Source organism: Squalius cephalus (assembly GCF_949319135.1).
Source record: "Squalius cephalus genome assembly, chromosome: 7".
NCBI classification, from domain to species: domain Eukaryota; kingdom Metazoa; phylum Chordata; class Actinopteri; order Cypriniformes; family Leuciscidae; genus Squalius; species Squalius cephalus.
In genome coordinates this window covers 27,437,362-27,454,527 of record NC_137128.1, presented here as the reverse complement: position 1 = coordinate 27,454,527, position 17,166 = coordinate 27,437,362, and the positions used below count along the sequence as shown (strand labels likewise).

Below are 17,166 nucleotides of genomic sequence, written 5' to 3'. Positions count from 1 at the left end.
TTGGAACCGGACGGTGAGTAAAACTGTTTGTTGAACAAATGTCTCTGTGTGTTGTCACTAGCTTGGCGCGTTAGCACAGCTAAGCTTCGCCCACACGGCCCGCCCCCAGCCGCTCGGTTTTTTCCGGAAAGACTCGGTACAGTCTATCTTTCTGTTAAAAATGTAATAAAACAAAAGACTTTTTGGAGATATGAAGGATGCAATATTACTCTATAGGTACTCAAGATTAACAGGAGATTGAGTGAAAATGAGCATTTCACCCCCCCTTTAATGACATTTTGAATAAACAAAAAGCCATGCGTGATTTTATAGATTTTATAGAAACCCCTGCTGGCCTATTCAATGAGATGTGTCTGTAGAGGCCACATACCTCACTCTTTACAAACTGATTGATTGAAATGAAAGAAGCACTGCAGGTGAGTCTTTGAGCAGTAATAGTAGCAGTAATGCAAGTGATGTTTAGGCCATTAACGAACAATTCATGCTGACTTTACCTCTCTTTCTATCTGCCTGTGAATGCACAACATGAACACATAAACAAGCAAGCATATACAGTCAGTTATCTGTTGTAAGAACAGTGTAACTGTGTCAGAGCGTCAGCCTGTAGGACATGCTCACAGCGATGTAACTATTTAAAATCTTCATGCATCTGCAAGCAAATTCAAATCATTTCACTCATGCTCAAATCACCATTCAGATCGCCTACACTGTGTATTGTGACTGTGAGATGCAAGGCACACACGTAAATGAGAGCAGGCCAAGTCAAGTTGCATTTTCCAAATCACTGTAATTTCAGTTTTTGTGTTGTATACTTGTCACTCAAATACAATTTTATTCATTTGTTCTGAAGAGCTAGTGCAAGAGAAAGCAGTGTGAGGTTTCTCATTACCTTCTTGTATGAAGTATTCACACAATGCACTCTTGATAAATAGGAAACTGATTAGAGGATATATAAATGTGAGGAAACATTTGAGAAGCTAAAGCTAAGCTATACTCAAATGCTTTCTCACATTCACTAGTATAGTGAACATTACTGCCTTTTGTTATTGAAGCAAAATGAGGGACAGTACAACTTGTTACCCTTCCATCTGTGTTCATGTAATTTGTGCCAGCTTCTCCATTTGTGGATTAATAAGTCCAGGTTCTTCACCTTCTCTTGTGCTTCATTTCCTTTGATAAATGGTTAATCCACATCCTGCAAGAACTTCTTGTTGGTCACAGAGATGCTTCTTCCAGGAATACTGTGTCTTTGAGGTACTTTGTGGCATGAAGTAAAATGTCCAACCATGTGAGCAGACAACTGTTGTCTTAACCTGAAACAGTGCCTGTTTAATAACCATCACAACCATCAAAAAGTATTCATATTAACTTAATTAAATTAGCTGCAGAATACACTTCTTCACCATCTACACTTAATCATGTACTGTACACTATTCATATTAGTGTACCAACCATTCAAAGCCACATAGAGAACTTGTAGTCTGACATTAATTGTAACATGAATAATTCCATCTCATTGATTTGGTCTACTTGGTCTAAATTCCTTAATTCTACAATACCATAGATCTCTAGTCAAGAACCCAAAAACATTGTGTCCAGCATGACAGTTGTGGTCTTGATTGATAGAACAAGTGTGGTCTTGACTTGCTTAGGATAAGATCTCCTCAATCACATGATATTGGAAAACATAACAGTTTTAAAGTCATCTTACTGCTAATCTTCCATCCATCTCCAAAAGAACAAAAAAGAAAAATATCTTTCCCCATTGCTGTCAAAAGCTCAATCCCTGCCTTTTTCTTCTTGCAATGTTGAATCACCACAAGGAGGTCAAGTCTGTGCTGTTGGAACAGTCATGCCAGCCTTGGCTGCAGCTCTTTTTATGACCCACTAAGGGAACATTCACTCTTCTTGTATAGCTGCAATATTGAGTCACAGTCTGACTTGGCACTGAATGTTTAATGTACTATTCTGAAATGAGTATATGATTTGATCTCTGTCTTTAAAACAGACATGTCACGCGACTCACGGCATATTCTCTCCAGCTGTTTTAATAATGACAGACCTTTCTTTATAGATAGAGGCCTCTTTGAAGATTTTTGTGTCTTCAAAGGCTCTAATTCATTATCTGTTAAAGAATACGTAGTGTTTATTATGTCTAGTCATCTCTTTGGTGAACTCATTAAAGATAACATTTTTGTTACTTTTATTTTTTTTGAAAATGTAAAAAATTAGGAAAGTTAACTATTATATAAAATATACTAATGCAGATTCTATTGTTAGCGGAAGGCATACATGCACGGGGTGTTGATGTTCTGAAACAATTATAAAAATAAATTATTTATTACTGTGAAATTATAATCCATCAAAACTGTCAGAATATAAATTTATGAAAGTGTAGGAAAAAAGCAATAAACACAATCACTTGTTTTTCATACAGTTGATTTTGACACAAAGCAATTATCTAAATATTGACTAAAAGCACATAGTATTATTACAACTTTATTTTTCAAAGTTTGTTACAAAAACTTTAACATTGGGCAGCAAAATGAAAGAGGCCATCCCTGCTGATATGTAACAGTCCATCCAAGGTCTAGAAGACATAAATAAACACACATGCAACACGCACAAACAAGGAACAGTACTTCATATTTTAGTATAAAAAGGAGAAAGTGACTAGGCCTACTTAAAACTGATTCCATACACAGCAAAGCCATTATTCCCACAATAAATCTGTCCCCAGTGAGTCATTAGATAACTGTAACATGATTTCCTCTTGTACAATACAATGTAAATCATTGTGTATGAATGAAACCTCAAATAAAAATGTAAATATGGTTGGTTGTTTGGTCTTGGCATATGTGAACTTAGCTTGATCTTGAAAGAGGAAACATTTTCTGCACTGTAAAATTGTAAAGATGTAAAAGAGCATAAACATGTTTTAATTACAACTTGATTTTGTATTTTATTTTTCTGAGGTTTGTGGGTCCTCACAGTTTGTGCATGTACACTGAACAGCCTCCTCAAGTCTGTGTGATCCTCTTGGTGCTCCACTGCACTAATCCACCCCAGATGCTCAATGTGAGATTACCAAGAAGGCTGTATTCTCTAACCATCCACTGAAAACACAATTATTCACATTGGAGTCCTCCAAAAAACAAACAAACAAACAAAAAAAACAACTCCTCAGTCTTTATATTGTCTGTTTGTTTGTAAGTTCTTAAAGAAGTGGTCCGGTTCTGGGTGAGGCTGTCCGGGTTCCCAGTCTTTAGCTGAGATTGAGGAGTTACGGTGAAGTGAGGAATCTCGGCTGAGGCTGCTGTCCAAGAGCAGGTCAGGATGAGGTGGCGGAGGCAGGATCCCTGGGTCAGGCTCGCTGGTAGAGGAACAGAGGGAGTCTGTTTTCATGGGACGATAATCACGCACACATTCCTGCCTGGGCAGTGTCCGACTAGTCTCATGGACCTCTGTGCTACCATTGGAGGTGCTTCTCCAGTCCCAGGTGTTCCCGTTGCCTGAAGACAGACGGACCACTGGGTGATGAGGAGCATGAGCGTCTACCGTGACAATGCTGCTTCTGTCTGGCTCCGATGGGATGCGGTAGTACGGAGACTCTGAACCAGTGCTGGAGGTCGCACAGGACGAGGCGGTCTCAGAGGACTTTGGTGTGGTGATGGTAACTGGACCGTGTTGCTTAGACATGGCAATGACCTGCATAACCCTTGGCTGGTTGGGCAGCCGTGGGGGTTCTGGCGTGGCAGCTGGTACTGGACCTCCTTTCTCTGTCATGGACAGCCATTTAGCCCTTGTGGTGACGCTTTTAGGTGACACTGGTGGTGGTCTGGTGGCTTCTTCTGGGATATGAACCAACTGCGGTGCACCGGGCCTCTGAGGTATCATCACCCTGGCACCACCTGCTGCTGTCGTTGCTCCCCTGTTGGCTTGCACAGTAGGATAAAGGGAGGACGGCATGCCCAGCTCCTCTGAAGCTTCCTCCTCAACTCCATCAACTCCCTCCGCAGTTGCTCCCTCCTCCTCCTCATCCCTAAGGCTGAGATTGCGCATCTCCATTGATTTCTGCTTCCATTCGGACACCAGCTGTTTAGAACGCTGAGAGTCCATCGGCACGTGGAAGGTCATGTGACGCTGAGCAGGCTCCTCCATAGCGTTGGTGTTAGCACGGGGCAGTGTGTTACTGAAGGTCACCATGGTCTCCTTCCCCATCGGGCTGCGAGGAGCCAAAAGCTCGACATCTGCACTAGCTCTCTTCAGGCTGCCCATTGAGGCTTTCTCTCGACGCACCTTACGGTTCAGGCCAGCAACGTGAGGCGGGGCTGATAGCTCATCGTTGCTCTCAGAAGCATGGGCCTTTTGATACACAGAGTCATGGCCACGCTGTGTCAGTTCTCTTAGAGGATCTTTTTGTGGAGGATGGGGTTGCTTCAGTGGCCTGGGGGAGGCCTCTTCATGTGACCTAAAGTTTCCAACCGCATATAGTGCCTGGAATATGAGAAACACTTGTTATTGTAAGGTTAATGAGAATCCACTAATCAATCAGACATTTTTACAACATGAAGACAAATGAATTAGATTGCACATACACCAAAAGTATGTGGACAACTAAACACTATATGTGCTTATTTAATATTTAATTTCAGAACATTGGGGAACATTAATAGGGAGTAGGTTCTTGCTGCTATTACAGCTTTTATTGTGGGAAGTTTTTCCTCCTAAAAATTGTATTATTATTTACTTCCTGCAGAGTTTACATAATCAGGGTGTTCAGGATTACTTGAAAATAGGAAGGTGTGTTAGAGCAGGACTGACAAAGGACTGTTGCTGAAACGCCTGAAAAATAAAATGCTGAAGTGTGCAGTTATATTTTGCCTTTATATAGCAGGGTTGTCCATGGTTTAGAATTTCAGTTTCAGTTTTTATTTCAGTTTCATTGTGACTAGTTTGGTTTTAGTTTTTTCAGAGATTTTTAGTCTTAGTTTATTTAAACTTTTATTTTACTTTTAGCCAAATTTAATGTGCTATCTGTCTCCCAGTTCGTTTGAGTTTAATGTGAGACCAAACATTCACTCTCAGAAAAAAAGGTACGAAAGCTGTCACTGGGACTGTACCTTTTCAAAAGGTACACTTTTGTTCCTTTTATGTACTAATTTGTCCCTTTTAGGTACCAATATGCACCCTTTAGGTACAAAAATGTACCTTTTAAAGAGGTACAGCCCCAGTGACAGCTTTCGTACCTTTATTTCTGAGAGTGTTCATTATAGGGTTCAAATCTGGACTCTGACCAGGCGAAAACATGAGCCTGATGGACTTGTTCTCAAGCCATTTCTTGGTTGTTGTCTTTGCAATTTTGGCAGGAGTATGGAAGTAAAATAATGACAAATGTTTTTGAAACAAAAAAGCTTGTTGAATTGCACTACTTGAAAAAATATGCATTGCATTAACTCTGCTTGCATTTTAATGCATTGTGTTTTTAGGACTTGCATTTTTATGGGCTGAAATTCAACATGGTTGTATATTTAAGCTGTGGATATTTCAATTCAAAACATTTCACACACGTTTTCATTATTAAAAATTCAATAATCCATTAAATTTACAGATTTCACTTCCAAAATATTCATTCTGTTTAAAAACAGACATTTTATTTAGCTTTACAAATTCGCTTGCACAAATTCAGTGGTTCAAATTCGACAGAAAATTCAACATTTGACATCCGGGATTAGCAGGAATATCAGTAGATTGCTGATTGATAATCTCCATAGCTGTTAGTAGACCTCACCAGCAGGCCAGGGGGTGTAAGCGAGAGTTGACGAAGAAAACTATAGAGCAACGGGGGAGAGACTCATTCATTCATAAAAACAGATTTACAGAAATGGAGCAAGCGGTCAGTATTTGTGATGATTATCAGGACCAGTATATGGAAAAGCTGATAAAGACACAAAAGCTGTGTTTACATTTAAGTCTGCACAGTTAGTTTTGCACATGTAAGCAGCTTTCTCTACCGTGAACGAGGTTATTTATTCCCCGATTCTGATGTACAGATAAAACGTTAAATCTGAGGTAGTAGACATATATTTCTCTCGGTTGTTTAGCTTTCTTAACTTTATATTGCAGTGCAATGCTGCGGGATTCCCTCAATACACCATTCTCCAGGATTCCCCTGCAGTCAGGACACTTAACGCTTAACGCTCGCACCTTATTGGGGATGTAAGCTATACTGGATATAGGAACAGGCAAGTGGACTCAGAATATGAATGTAACGCACAAAGTTTCACGCTAAGCGATTCCCAGTGAAATACTGGCATAAAGTTGGCTTGACACTGGATATTCGATATTCGGACTTTTAGGGACCGTCTCTAAAGTTGCATACGACATTGGTACACATGTTTCTAACTTCAATAGCATTTGAAGAGAATGACTTGCAGTCATAAAACCAACTGTAAATTATTCATGTAGGCCTAGGTGTCAGGCATGATGCACAATTTTCAGGAGCATTGTCTTTTTGGAAAATACCAAATTCCTCTGGGAAGCAAGCCATTCTGCAATACTCTCCTTTTCACACTGAAGTAGCTCACCAATACCAGCAGCTAAAAAGGCTCCTCACACAATGACAGCTCTTCCTCCAAGCTTCACTGAGATGCATTTATTATTATATTTCTCACCAGATTTTAGAAGACATCGCTCTGGAGCATCACCAGGCAACTATTGCTTCATTGTGATTCATTACTCCACACACAAATTACCATATTCTGCCAAAAACTCATTCTGTCCTTGGTTTTCTGAGACAGCAATGGTTTTTTAATAGTGCATTTGCTTAAATTTAGCTAATTTCCTGACCAATAATTGGTGGTTAAGACAATTAAAAGCTTAGTGTTTAGCCATTTTGGACCTTTATCTTTTTGCCCAGGAGTGTGTTTTCTGTTTCTTTGCACCCCATTCTATTATAAATGTTTGACTGAGGAGATTGTATGGCTGTATTATGATTTTATGCTTGTAAAGGGTGTAGCTGAAATAGCCAAACCCATTAGTTAGAAAACCACATACTTTTGGTCATGTAGTGTAAAAGCAAAACACTTACTGTTCATCCATTATACAGAGCTTAAAGACTTTTAAAGTTGCATTTTATTTTTCATTTTTTGGCTGTTGATTTTTTTCTTTTACCTATTATATATTTTAATGTAAATTATACTTCCTGAAATTGTTTCAACCCACTTGACTGGTTATGGAGATTATAACACAAAGACATATCAGAGGAAAGAGACGGAGCAAAGAGATGACAGTGAAAAGGAGCTGTGAAATTGTCCCTGATGAATCCTGAAGGATTTGTCTTCCTCTAATAGAATAGAAATCCTAAATATAGAGCTTGCAGTCAAAAGATTAGAAAAGAGTGAAAGAAGGAAGATAAATAAGTCTTGATATCCTCTGCTAACCTAAAATTGAAGCTGTCAAAGCAAAAATTGTTCAGAGAAGCAAACTACAAAACAATTAAAGACTCACTAGATAAACAGCGATGCCAGCCCCAATCACAAAACCCACGTAGACGTCAATCGGGTGGCTTCGATACTGGGTGATTTGGGTCAGACTTGCCAGCGCTGCTGCTATGGCAAATGCAAACACCAACACAGGCTTCAATAGCTTGGTGCTGTCTGAGATGGCGGCATTGAAGTACATCTGAGTAGAGAAACACGAGTGTCACAACAATAACAACTATAACAACTGCTCTAGTAAAACCCCCAAAATATGAAATGACCCCAAACAGCTTTCTCAAATTAACACTTTTTTTTAACCTAAAGTTTGATTTTTTTCTATTCTTCGAAGTTAACGCTACATTGTAAAGTAAATGTTATAATATTATATTTTTAATATAATTTAGAGCTAATTCAATATAATTAAGTAAAAATAGTGATACTTTAATCATAGAACTTACAAGTTAAATCAACTTGCAGCTACTTAATTTTACTTAAATGGTTTAAGTTTGCTATTTAAGAAGACGCTTGTACTTCCATGGGAAAAGACATGCAATTCCTAGTCCACTTTACATGAGTCAAAGGGCTCAGTTTAATGTTTTCTTTTTTATTTATTTATTTATTTTTATAACCACCAGTTTTCATGCTTTTAAAGTACGGTCAGCCAATTAGATTCTACAGGATAACACTAATTTCCAATTAGAATGAACTAAAATACTCCAAATGTAGTTACAGCAGCTTGAATGTGTCTCTTCCCAGTCCAGAGAGAATGACTTCATTAACAGTTTGAATCCCACATTGAGTTCAACGAGGCATAGCTAACAAAAAAAGACTAATGAGCATCTCTAGCTCTGCAGCTGGGAGACACCAAGCTGACTGTGGCCTATATACTCTGCACTCCATCAGTAGAGGTCACTCAGCAGTTGACACGGTTCTACGGTGCTTAATGCTGATGCCGGATCCTTCTAATAACAGTGATTGCTCAATAATCACAGTGGCATGGTATTCCAAATAACAAGTATTTTGCATCAGATAATTTTTAAATCAAAGTGCCCTGAGAGAAGTACAGAGAAATGCTTACAGAGATGTAGACAGCTGCAAACCCAGACAGAGTGGCGTGCTGGGAGGGGAAAGTTTTCCTGATTAGACAGATAGAAAAAAAAGAGGAAAATATTAATTCAGTAACGCATCACATGAATAATCAAAAAAAGAGCACAGCCAAGAGTTTTAGCATGTGAGGAAGAAATGTAAATGAGACAAGAAAGAGATGCAAAAGGAATGTACCACACTTCAGTGAGCGAAACACAATGTCATTTCTGTTCCATAGCCTCCTTGTTCTATGTGCCGCCTGACAAGGATTTGAGGACAAATCCATTCATAATCCTTGTTGGAAAACATTGCAATGGGATAGAAACTAAAAAATTTAAATCAATTGAATTTTCATCTTGTTTGGCCCACACATTGGATACGGAACATTAGGGGGACGAATTGCGCATATGGATAGTGCTGTTTATTTATATGCAATGAGTTTTTTTTTAGCAGTTATATGCAAATATGCAAATCATGTAATAGCCTAAATGCAGCAACAACATGAATTTACCCAGTCATATGTGAGAAAGCATGGTGTTGTTTAAGTGTATTCACCTTGCTGACAGGATGGCATACTGGTCCCGGCCTGAGCAGATGTCCTGGGTTATGTAGGGGTTTTTATCACAGGCCACGCCCGGCAGTGTGTAGTTGGGTTTGCACACAGTTAGGAAGAAGGGAGTATGATACCCTGTGGCTAGCTGGATAACGTCAGTCACCAATGCAGTGGCGCACAGCCCAAACACATGAACACCTGTGAGGGGACGAGAAACTGTCAGTGTGGAACCGTCTGAACAGAACCAGGCTTGTTTTTGTTTGTCTGTGTGAGTCTTACGTGGCCAACACTCGACCATATGCTTCTACCAAAATAGACAAACCTGTAAAAATGTCTGAAGGCGGTCGAGTGTATGAATAATGAATGTCAGAAGTCAGAGGAGGTCCCAAGTCCCAAGTATAAAAAGTATTAAGAATAAGAGACCTAGTGGACTATCAAATTGTTCTCCTCAAGTTCTCATTTAAAGCTGTTTTGTGTGTAAAGTAACATTTAAATGGGTATTATTTCATTTTAACTGTACCCTTAATCTCCTTATTTTAAAATGTTGAGTATACTCAACAAATTCGTTTTAGATTTTTTTGTTGTCAGGTAAACTTCAAGATGTTTCTACAACCATATAACATATTGATTGGTCATTTATGATATGATTTGTAGGTCAGCTTAGATATAAAATCAGAAATGCATATGAGAGGGACTGAGAAATACCTGAAATATCTTTGTACATTACTCATTATAAAATGTTACTATTAAAAATAGATTTTTGCATAGAAAATTCTATTTGCAATAGAAATGGAAGATTTTTTTTAAAGAATTAAACAAAATGAACACATTACAAAACAGGGCCATAACCACCATAGACAATAAGGGGGACAAGTCCTCCCCAATAATTAGAAATGGCCAAATTGTCCCCTCCAGTTTTTGAAATTATGCTCTGCTGCACTCCATTAGCCTACGCACAGCTCTGTTTGATGTTCGGATGACAAAAATTTTTAAAAGTTAAACTTTTAGGCTGGTCTGTCTCATTTTTAGTTCTCGTCAATGTGATGAGACAAGAAGTGTTTTGGGTTTTTTACATTTTAGACATACGAATAAGAGTGAATATGTGCATATTTTAAATCATTTAAATTGATTAGCCAACTTCATAACTACAATTAGACCTGGAACTTCTCAATCCCCTTAAATCCCTTTGAATCTTTTAATTATTTAATTCCTTTAAATAAAAAGACCAATAAAACAATACCCCCCCCCCCCCCCCCCCCACACACACACACACAACCTACAACAAAAAAAATTCTTGGCTGGTTCCTTTCCCAGTCAAGGAGGGGGGAGTTTGTGCCAAATTCCGAGCTCGGAGCCCTCCCCCGGACAGCACGCCAAATAAGCATAATTTACTATATATGATTTCAGGTACATGTTAACTTGAGAAATACATGCTGTTCATTTGAACTATCTATTCGCCAAAGACTCCTGAAAAAATATATAAAAGAGTTTCCACAAAAATATTAGGCAAAACAATGTTTTTAACATTGATAATAAGAAATGTTTCTTGAGCACCAAATCAGCATATTAGATTGAGTTCTGAAGGATCATGTGACACTGAAGACTAGAGTAATGACGCTGAAAATTCAGCTTTGCCATAAATTATTTAAAATATATTAAAATAGAATTTAAAATTGTAAAAAATATTTCACAATATAACTGTTTTTTACTGTATTTTTGATCAAATAAATGCAGGTTTTGTGTAAAAATTTGGTATAAAGTGACCTCTTTACAAACATTAAAAATATTACAGACCTCAAACTTTAAATCATTATTTTTATTCTATTATTTATATTTCAATATTCTTATTCAGATATGTTGTATTTAAGTCTATACATGTCCAGTATATTGACTATTGAATAATGCATAGTTCTCCCTACAGAAAAACATAATCATTGCATTTGTTTCATATTTAATATGCAGCAATTAACATTTTTCATAACTACACATTGTTTAATTGTAGTTTGCCAAGACTTGAGGTCTCTCTTAACATACCCACAAAGCGCACAGTTCTGCGTAAGAAGGAGTTGAAGTTGCAGCCTCCTGCATTGATACTCCCTTCTGAACCAGAGCGAATCTTCAGTTTGGACTGCATGCAGTACATCAAGGCTTCACCCAGCATGATCTAAGCCAAAAATGCACAGAATATTGAGAGCTGCCTGAAGCACCATAAGAAATCCAATCTGTCAAGTATTTAATTATGCTTTACACAAGATGCTAAAACTCAGTCCTTGACCATGCAATTCACTGTTCCTGCCCACACTGCATCAATGAATAGAGTAACAGGATTTTGTATAATTTTCACAGAAGCTACACTGGGATAAATAGGTTAGGCTGTTTATGAATAGAGTATGAACACTCACAGACGCTGCAGGGCCAGCAAAGGCCAGGCTGAGCAGCATGAGCAGAGGGATGAGCTCGTCTCCCGTTTCCACATAGGGCATGCTCAGTGCGCGGTCATGGCAACGGAACCCAACTTTGGCTGGCTGCAATACGTCTGTCAGCTCCAAGAAGTAAAGAGAGATCATGGAGGATGCCACTATTGGCAGCTGAGAGAGAGAGAGAAAGAATAGGTGGGTTATGGGAAAGGTGGCACAGGAGAGGATTATGGAGGGAGGAATCAGTCAACATTTACTACATGGACACATTCATGAATTATTCATGCGAACAATATTAGGCATACAGTGGCCCCCTGAAACATTTGAACACTTAAGCCAAGCTTAAAAATGTATGAATTTCTTTAAATAACAAAATATCAAAAACAAGGTATTTATTTGAAAAAACAAACAAATAGTGTAAGCGTTTTGCATATTGTAAAAACAAAAAACATATTGGCCTGGTTTCAAAGACAGGGCTTAGATTAAGCCAGGATTATGCCTTAGTTCAATTAGGACATTTACCCCTGGTTTCACAGACAAGGCTCAGACTAAAATGCATGATTGAGCTGTGTTAACTGAAAGCAACTTGCACTGACATATCTTAAAATAAGCCAGAGCCATTGTTTTGTCTCTAACTAAGGCCTAATCTATGGCTTAATCTATACCCTGTCTGTGAAACCAAGCCTTAGATAGCTTTTATAAATGTGCCTTAGAAAAAAACACTACTAGTGTGCATCTTGAGACAAAACAAAGGCACTTTTTAAAGATATTTCAATGCAAGTTGCTTTCAATTAAAACATCCCAAACATGCATTTTATTCTGGGACTAGACTTAAGCCTTGTCTGTGAAACCAGGGGATATATTTTTTCAAATTTAAGCCAAAAGTATTTTAACACTTTTGGACTGTGCCACAATCTGTGATGTTTTATGTTTCGTTTTCAAAGACTATTAGTTTGTTTATCCTTTCGGTTTACTTTTGTTGCTATGGTTATTCATTGTTTCATTGATTACACACACCTGTTGCTTATTAGTTTTCTGTGTATATAATGCCCTCAGTTCTGTCAGTTCATTGTCTGGAGTTGTTTCATGCAATAGTTGCCTTCGCTAGTTTGGACTATCCTTGTGTTTGAGTCTTTTGTTTTATTTAATAAAGTTCACTGCTTTATAGCCAATATTCAGCCAATTTTTATACTGTTTGAATATATGATAATGAATATGGCTATGGGCTATACATTTTTTTAGTAAATGGATTTGAACTTCCATAAACCCTTTTAGAGTCGTGGTCTGGGTTCAAACGTTACGACATGCAAAGTGAAGCATTCACATGACTGGAAAGTAAGTGAGGCTTCGTTTTTCGTTGATCATGTATTTCTCTGAAACCAATATGCGATCCGTCATGGAACTTCACTAAAAATAGAGATGTATTCTCAATACATACATGCTTCGAAGCTTCGGTGTCATATGTAACATCACTAGTTCATATTAATTCAATGAACTGCACATGTGGTTACTAGCTGGTCACCTGTGTGAACTTGAAAGCAACTGACTTTATACAACCACGAAAACTTAACTTGAGACAAGTTATTTAAATTAATTACAAAATAGCAAAAGAGTGATGTTAGTTCTAAGAAAAGCTCTGATATCATTTGTTTGCAGATGCCACTTGGTTTGATTTTTTTTTTTTTTATCCACTGTAATGACATTCAAACAAGTAAATCAAGACATAATAATAATAATAAGTCTAAGTAACTAGTTACATTTTCTATTCATGTTTCACAATCATTTTTCTTAGATGTTTACATCAATATTATCTCCTTGAAAAGAAACAAAGCAGTTTAAGCCCAAGTAATCCTTGCTGAAATCCTGTTAAAATCTCTAAACCCTGGTTAAAGAGGTACTTGACATCGCCTTCATTTAACACGGCGAGAAGCTGAGTTTTCCATTATCCAGCTTATGACTCACTATATGTAAAATAAATAGCATCTATGGTGTTAAATATCAACTTCACATTTGTCATTATATGTCAACTTCACAAATGTCAAATTACACAGCTAAGATGCACATTGCATTTTACAAGCTCATAAGATTCATCACATCATTATTGTAACTCAGAGCGACATGTAAATGGCATTCAATGTAGATGACTCTCCTCACAAGATAAGGCAGTGGTGCGTGACATGTCATGCATTTTTTTCTGGCAGTTTAAGGGCAGGATGAAGAAGGCTTGAAGAGATTGTTAAAGCCTCACCACAACAACTGAAATACAGTAAAAGCATACCTCCACAAAATAGAAACATGGCAGTAATGTCATGCTGTCTTTGGGAGGCTTCTTCTTGGGCTTGTCTTTTGGAGACATCATTTTGGGGTTTGGCCGAGTAAAATCTAAAAGTGAATACAGTCAAGACAGAATAAGATCAATCACATGATATTTAGACACATTGTTGAAAAGATAAGTAAGTGTCTATGCTTGTGGTATTAAATAGCCTGCAACTTTTAATTGGCTAAAATGGTCTTGGAATAGTTAAGTGTTCAAATCGCTCTGGTAAATGGATCACTGGGCATGTTTGTAGGCTGTCTTGCTAAGCATGGAAATATGATGCGAATGTGAGACACATTTAGAGAGTGTACATTTATTACACTGATTAAAGCGTCAGTAGGGCTATTTATTTAAATATATATAAAAATAATCTTCGATGAAGGAAGAACTGATGTGATATCAGGCTCATCAACCCCTTATGCATGTAATCAAATCCACTGGTCTTTGCGGCTAAAAAAAAACAAACTCTAAAGTTGGCTTTGAGAGTGGTTTGTGTTCCATACTGCAAAATATCAACTGTTGAAGATCTTATTAAATTACAGGTACAGCTTTTAAGGGGTTCAAAAACAGAGCTTTATGACACATTACTGCAGTGCAACATTAATGGTTTTGGATGATATTACAGCATTGTGGTGGTATTTGATGAGGTAGACTGCATAGCCAGTCAATATCGTGATTTAATACTACTGCCTAGTATCATATTAAAACAGTGATGTGAATATTAGCACTTCTGTTAAATCAGTTCTGCATATACCCAGACAACTGATTAGTGACTTAGTTAGGCTTCCCTTATTGGAGTTGCCTTGTGGAATTCACTATTGACATAGCATGCAATAGCTTGAATAGCCACATCTCTCTCCAGGCGGACAGCTAATGAAAGTTGGGTGACACATGGTGGCCACATCGGCTTCCACGCCTCACACTGCACAAACAAAGAAGGCTCTTTTCAGGGGAGAGGGGACTATTTATCCTGCTCAACTTTGTTTGTCTCTGAAGAGAGAGGGGGATAAGGAGAAGGCCGAGAATGAACAGACTCAAGTCTGTGCTGTCAAGGAGTCTATTGGCTGGCAAATAAAAAGAGCTTAGCAATAAAGCAGCTATCAAGTCGGTCTGTGAGCCTCTTCAGCAATATGTCTGAGCTGGTGGGAAGTTGGTACTGAATAAATACATACTAATAGTAGAGAAAGTGAGAGATTATTCAACTCATTTGAGTGGTTCCTTACTCGACGCTGGAAAAAGATGTTTGAAGAGAACCTGAAAGAGAGTCTGCACAGGTCCCATGCCCAAGATCTAAGATAACCCAAAATGTCTGCAGTGAAAGAAGGGACTTCAATTACAGTAGTGTGTTGTGTAGCCTAATGTAAGCAAAATCATGCTTTGAAAAAACAAATTCAATAATTTCTCAGTTTCGCCTTGGGAATCCACCATTTTCATCAGTAGTATGGTTAAAATAGCTAATACTTTTTTCTTTTTGTTTGCCGTAACAACATACAACATCAAGTCCATAAAATGTGGATGACTTTATTATTGAATTATTTATATTGTGTTCATTGTTTGCATTTTATATAGATTCAGAAATGTGTTAGAAAATATAAACTTTTTTCATTACTTTCTGCTGTAAGTGCTCAATGGATTCTGATTGGCTGTCAATATTGTTCTCCTTCATCAGCTGGAAAAAAAATAAGCGTTCTTAAAGTGATTCCAACGATATCGTTCCTCTGTGTCCTTGTCGTTAGTTGTGGTGTGGACTCAAAATTGTCAACTAGAACGATTATAAAAAAAGTAGTTGTCGTTGTTGTTACAGTTATTGTTCCTGGTGAGAACGGGCCTTTATGCTTTGTCGATGTCCTAGAACACTATGCGACAAACTTGTGACATATGGCTTACTCTGGCATAAGCAACTTCTGTTCATGAGCGTCTATTTGGTGCGGTCAGTCACCGATGATTTAGTTTTTTTTTTTTTTACTTTTATATGACTTTTTGGTTACTGAAACGTTTGCAAATGCTTATTAAATGTACACTTATTAATAAAAAGAAAACATTTTTACAGAATACATACGTTTTTAGGACCCCCCTCCTCCCCCGCCCCCATTTTTTTGTTTTGTTTTGTTTTGACCCCTGTGTGGTTGTGTGTGTTGGGGTTGGGGGAACACACCCGCCCCCCACAATTCCCACCCTTGAATCACTGATCTACTGTACCAGCTGCGCTGTCCACTACACGGTACTGAAACTGCTCTGACTGAGCAATGCTCTGACACATGGCTACAACGGAGATGTTACATTAAAAAGGAAGATGAGGATCATCTGTGCTGAATAGAGCATACGCGATTTCACGGGACATTCATATATTGTCTTTTAGCTTATATAGCCTAGCACATCTTAGGCTATGTGAAAGCCCCATTTAACGTAAATTATAGGCTACATTTACAGGGTTTTTTTTTTCTTCTCTCAGATTTGGCATTTCAAAATGTCCTCGTGGTCAGTTACCATCTCACATACACCTCTCTCCTCTCCTGAAATGGTGTCATGAATTATTCTGGACGTCGTAAAGAAACACCCAGCGTAATGCTAGGGAACTTTTTTATAATTAATGTGCATTTCAGAAAAAGAAATATACTACGAACCAGCCCCAAAATCGTGATTCTACATGTCAGCTTTCAGCATGTCTGCTTTTAAGGGCTCCCAGGAACAGGCTCGGTCACCATCCGACTGACAGACACTGATATCTCACCTCTTTCTCGTTGATGTTGGAAATTCATCGACTCCCTCCGACCCCTTCGCCGTCGCTTCGTTCGTCTGTGGTGCTCCAGCTTTCCTCAATGCGACTTAATCCATTTCACGCTTGTACAATATATCTTTGTGTTCACTTCCTCCCCGTCCGCTGAAGGTAAGTGATCGGATAAAAGTATGAATGGGACTGGACACTCCACTTATATTTCCTCAACGTAGCAAAGTCCCAGAAGTAGATGTGAGGAATTTCCTCGGAATTGGGCCACTTTCTCATGAAGATCTCAAATGCAGAGCTCTCGGATGAGCGGATAGTAATCGAAACAGGAATGCAGTGACTGTGTAGGGCACCGTGAACACAAAAGGCTACTGGGAAGGGGTTTTTTTAAGGGAGGGGACAGAAATGAGGGAGGAGGCGGTCCACTTTTTAACACAGACACACGGAGAGCATCTGAACCCCCGCTTATTTCCAGTCATCAACCCGTAATGTGCAAGAAAATAGATAAAGACGCCGTTCACGACCGCAAGGGTTAAATCGCGCGCTCCTCTCTTTGTGCACGTGCATCGACTGCTCCATCATTCTGG

At 38.4% G+C, this 17,166-nt stretch overlaps 1 protein-coding gene across 1 annotated transcript; it reads right to left on the bottom strand.

The window, feature by feature from the left end:
• Window positions 1-2,484: 2,484 nt before the first annotated feature.
• plppr3a (phospholipid phosphatase related 3a) lies at window positions 2,485-16,917 on the bottom strand. The gene is made up of 8 exons (XM_079877462.1): window positions 16,586-16,917; window positions 13,816-13,919; window positions 11,523-11,708; window positions 11,155-11,284; window positions 9,123-9,318; window positions 8,560-8,617; window positions 7,510-7,683; window positions 2,485-4,497 (listed from the first exon to the last, which is right to left on the bottom strand). Exons 1-8 carry the CDS (start codon window positions 16,611-16,613, stop codon window positions 3,184-3,186), a joined length of 2,190 nt encoding a protein of 729 aa, XP_079733588.1. The 5' UTR covers window positions 16,614-16,917; the 3' UTR covers window positions 2,485-3,183.
• Between the last annotated feature and the right edge of the window lie 249 nt (window positions 16,918-17,166).

Excerpts from the sequence above, each read along its gene's own strand:
- plppr3a (XM_079877462.1), bottom strand. The coding sequence starts at position 16,613 with ATGAATTTCCAACATCAACGAGAAAGAG. Across the intron at positions 8,618-9,122 it reads TATGCCATCCTGTCAGCAAG|GAAAACTTTCCCCTCCCAGC; the intron begins GTGAATACACTT and ends CTGTCTAATCAG. Across the intron at positions 7,684-8,559 it reads TTGCAGCTGTCTACATCTCT|ATGTACTTCAATGCCGCCAT; the intron begins GTAAGCATTTCT and ends TTCTCTACTCAG.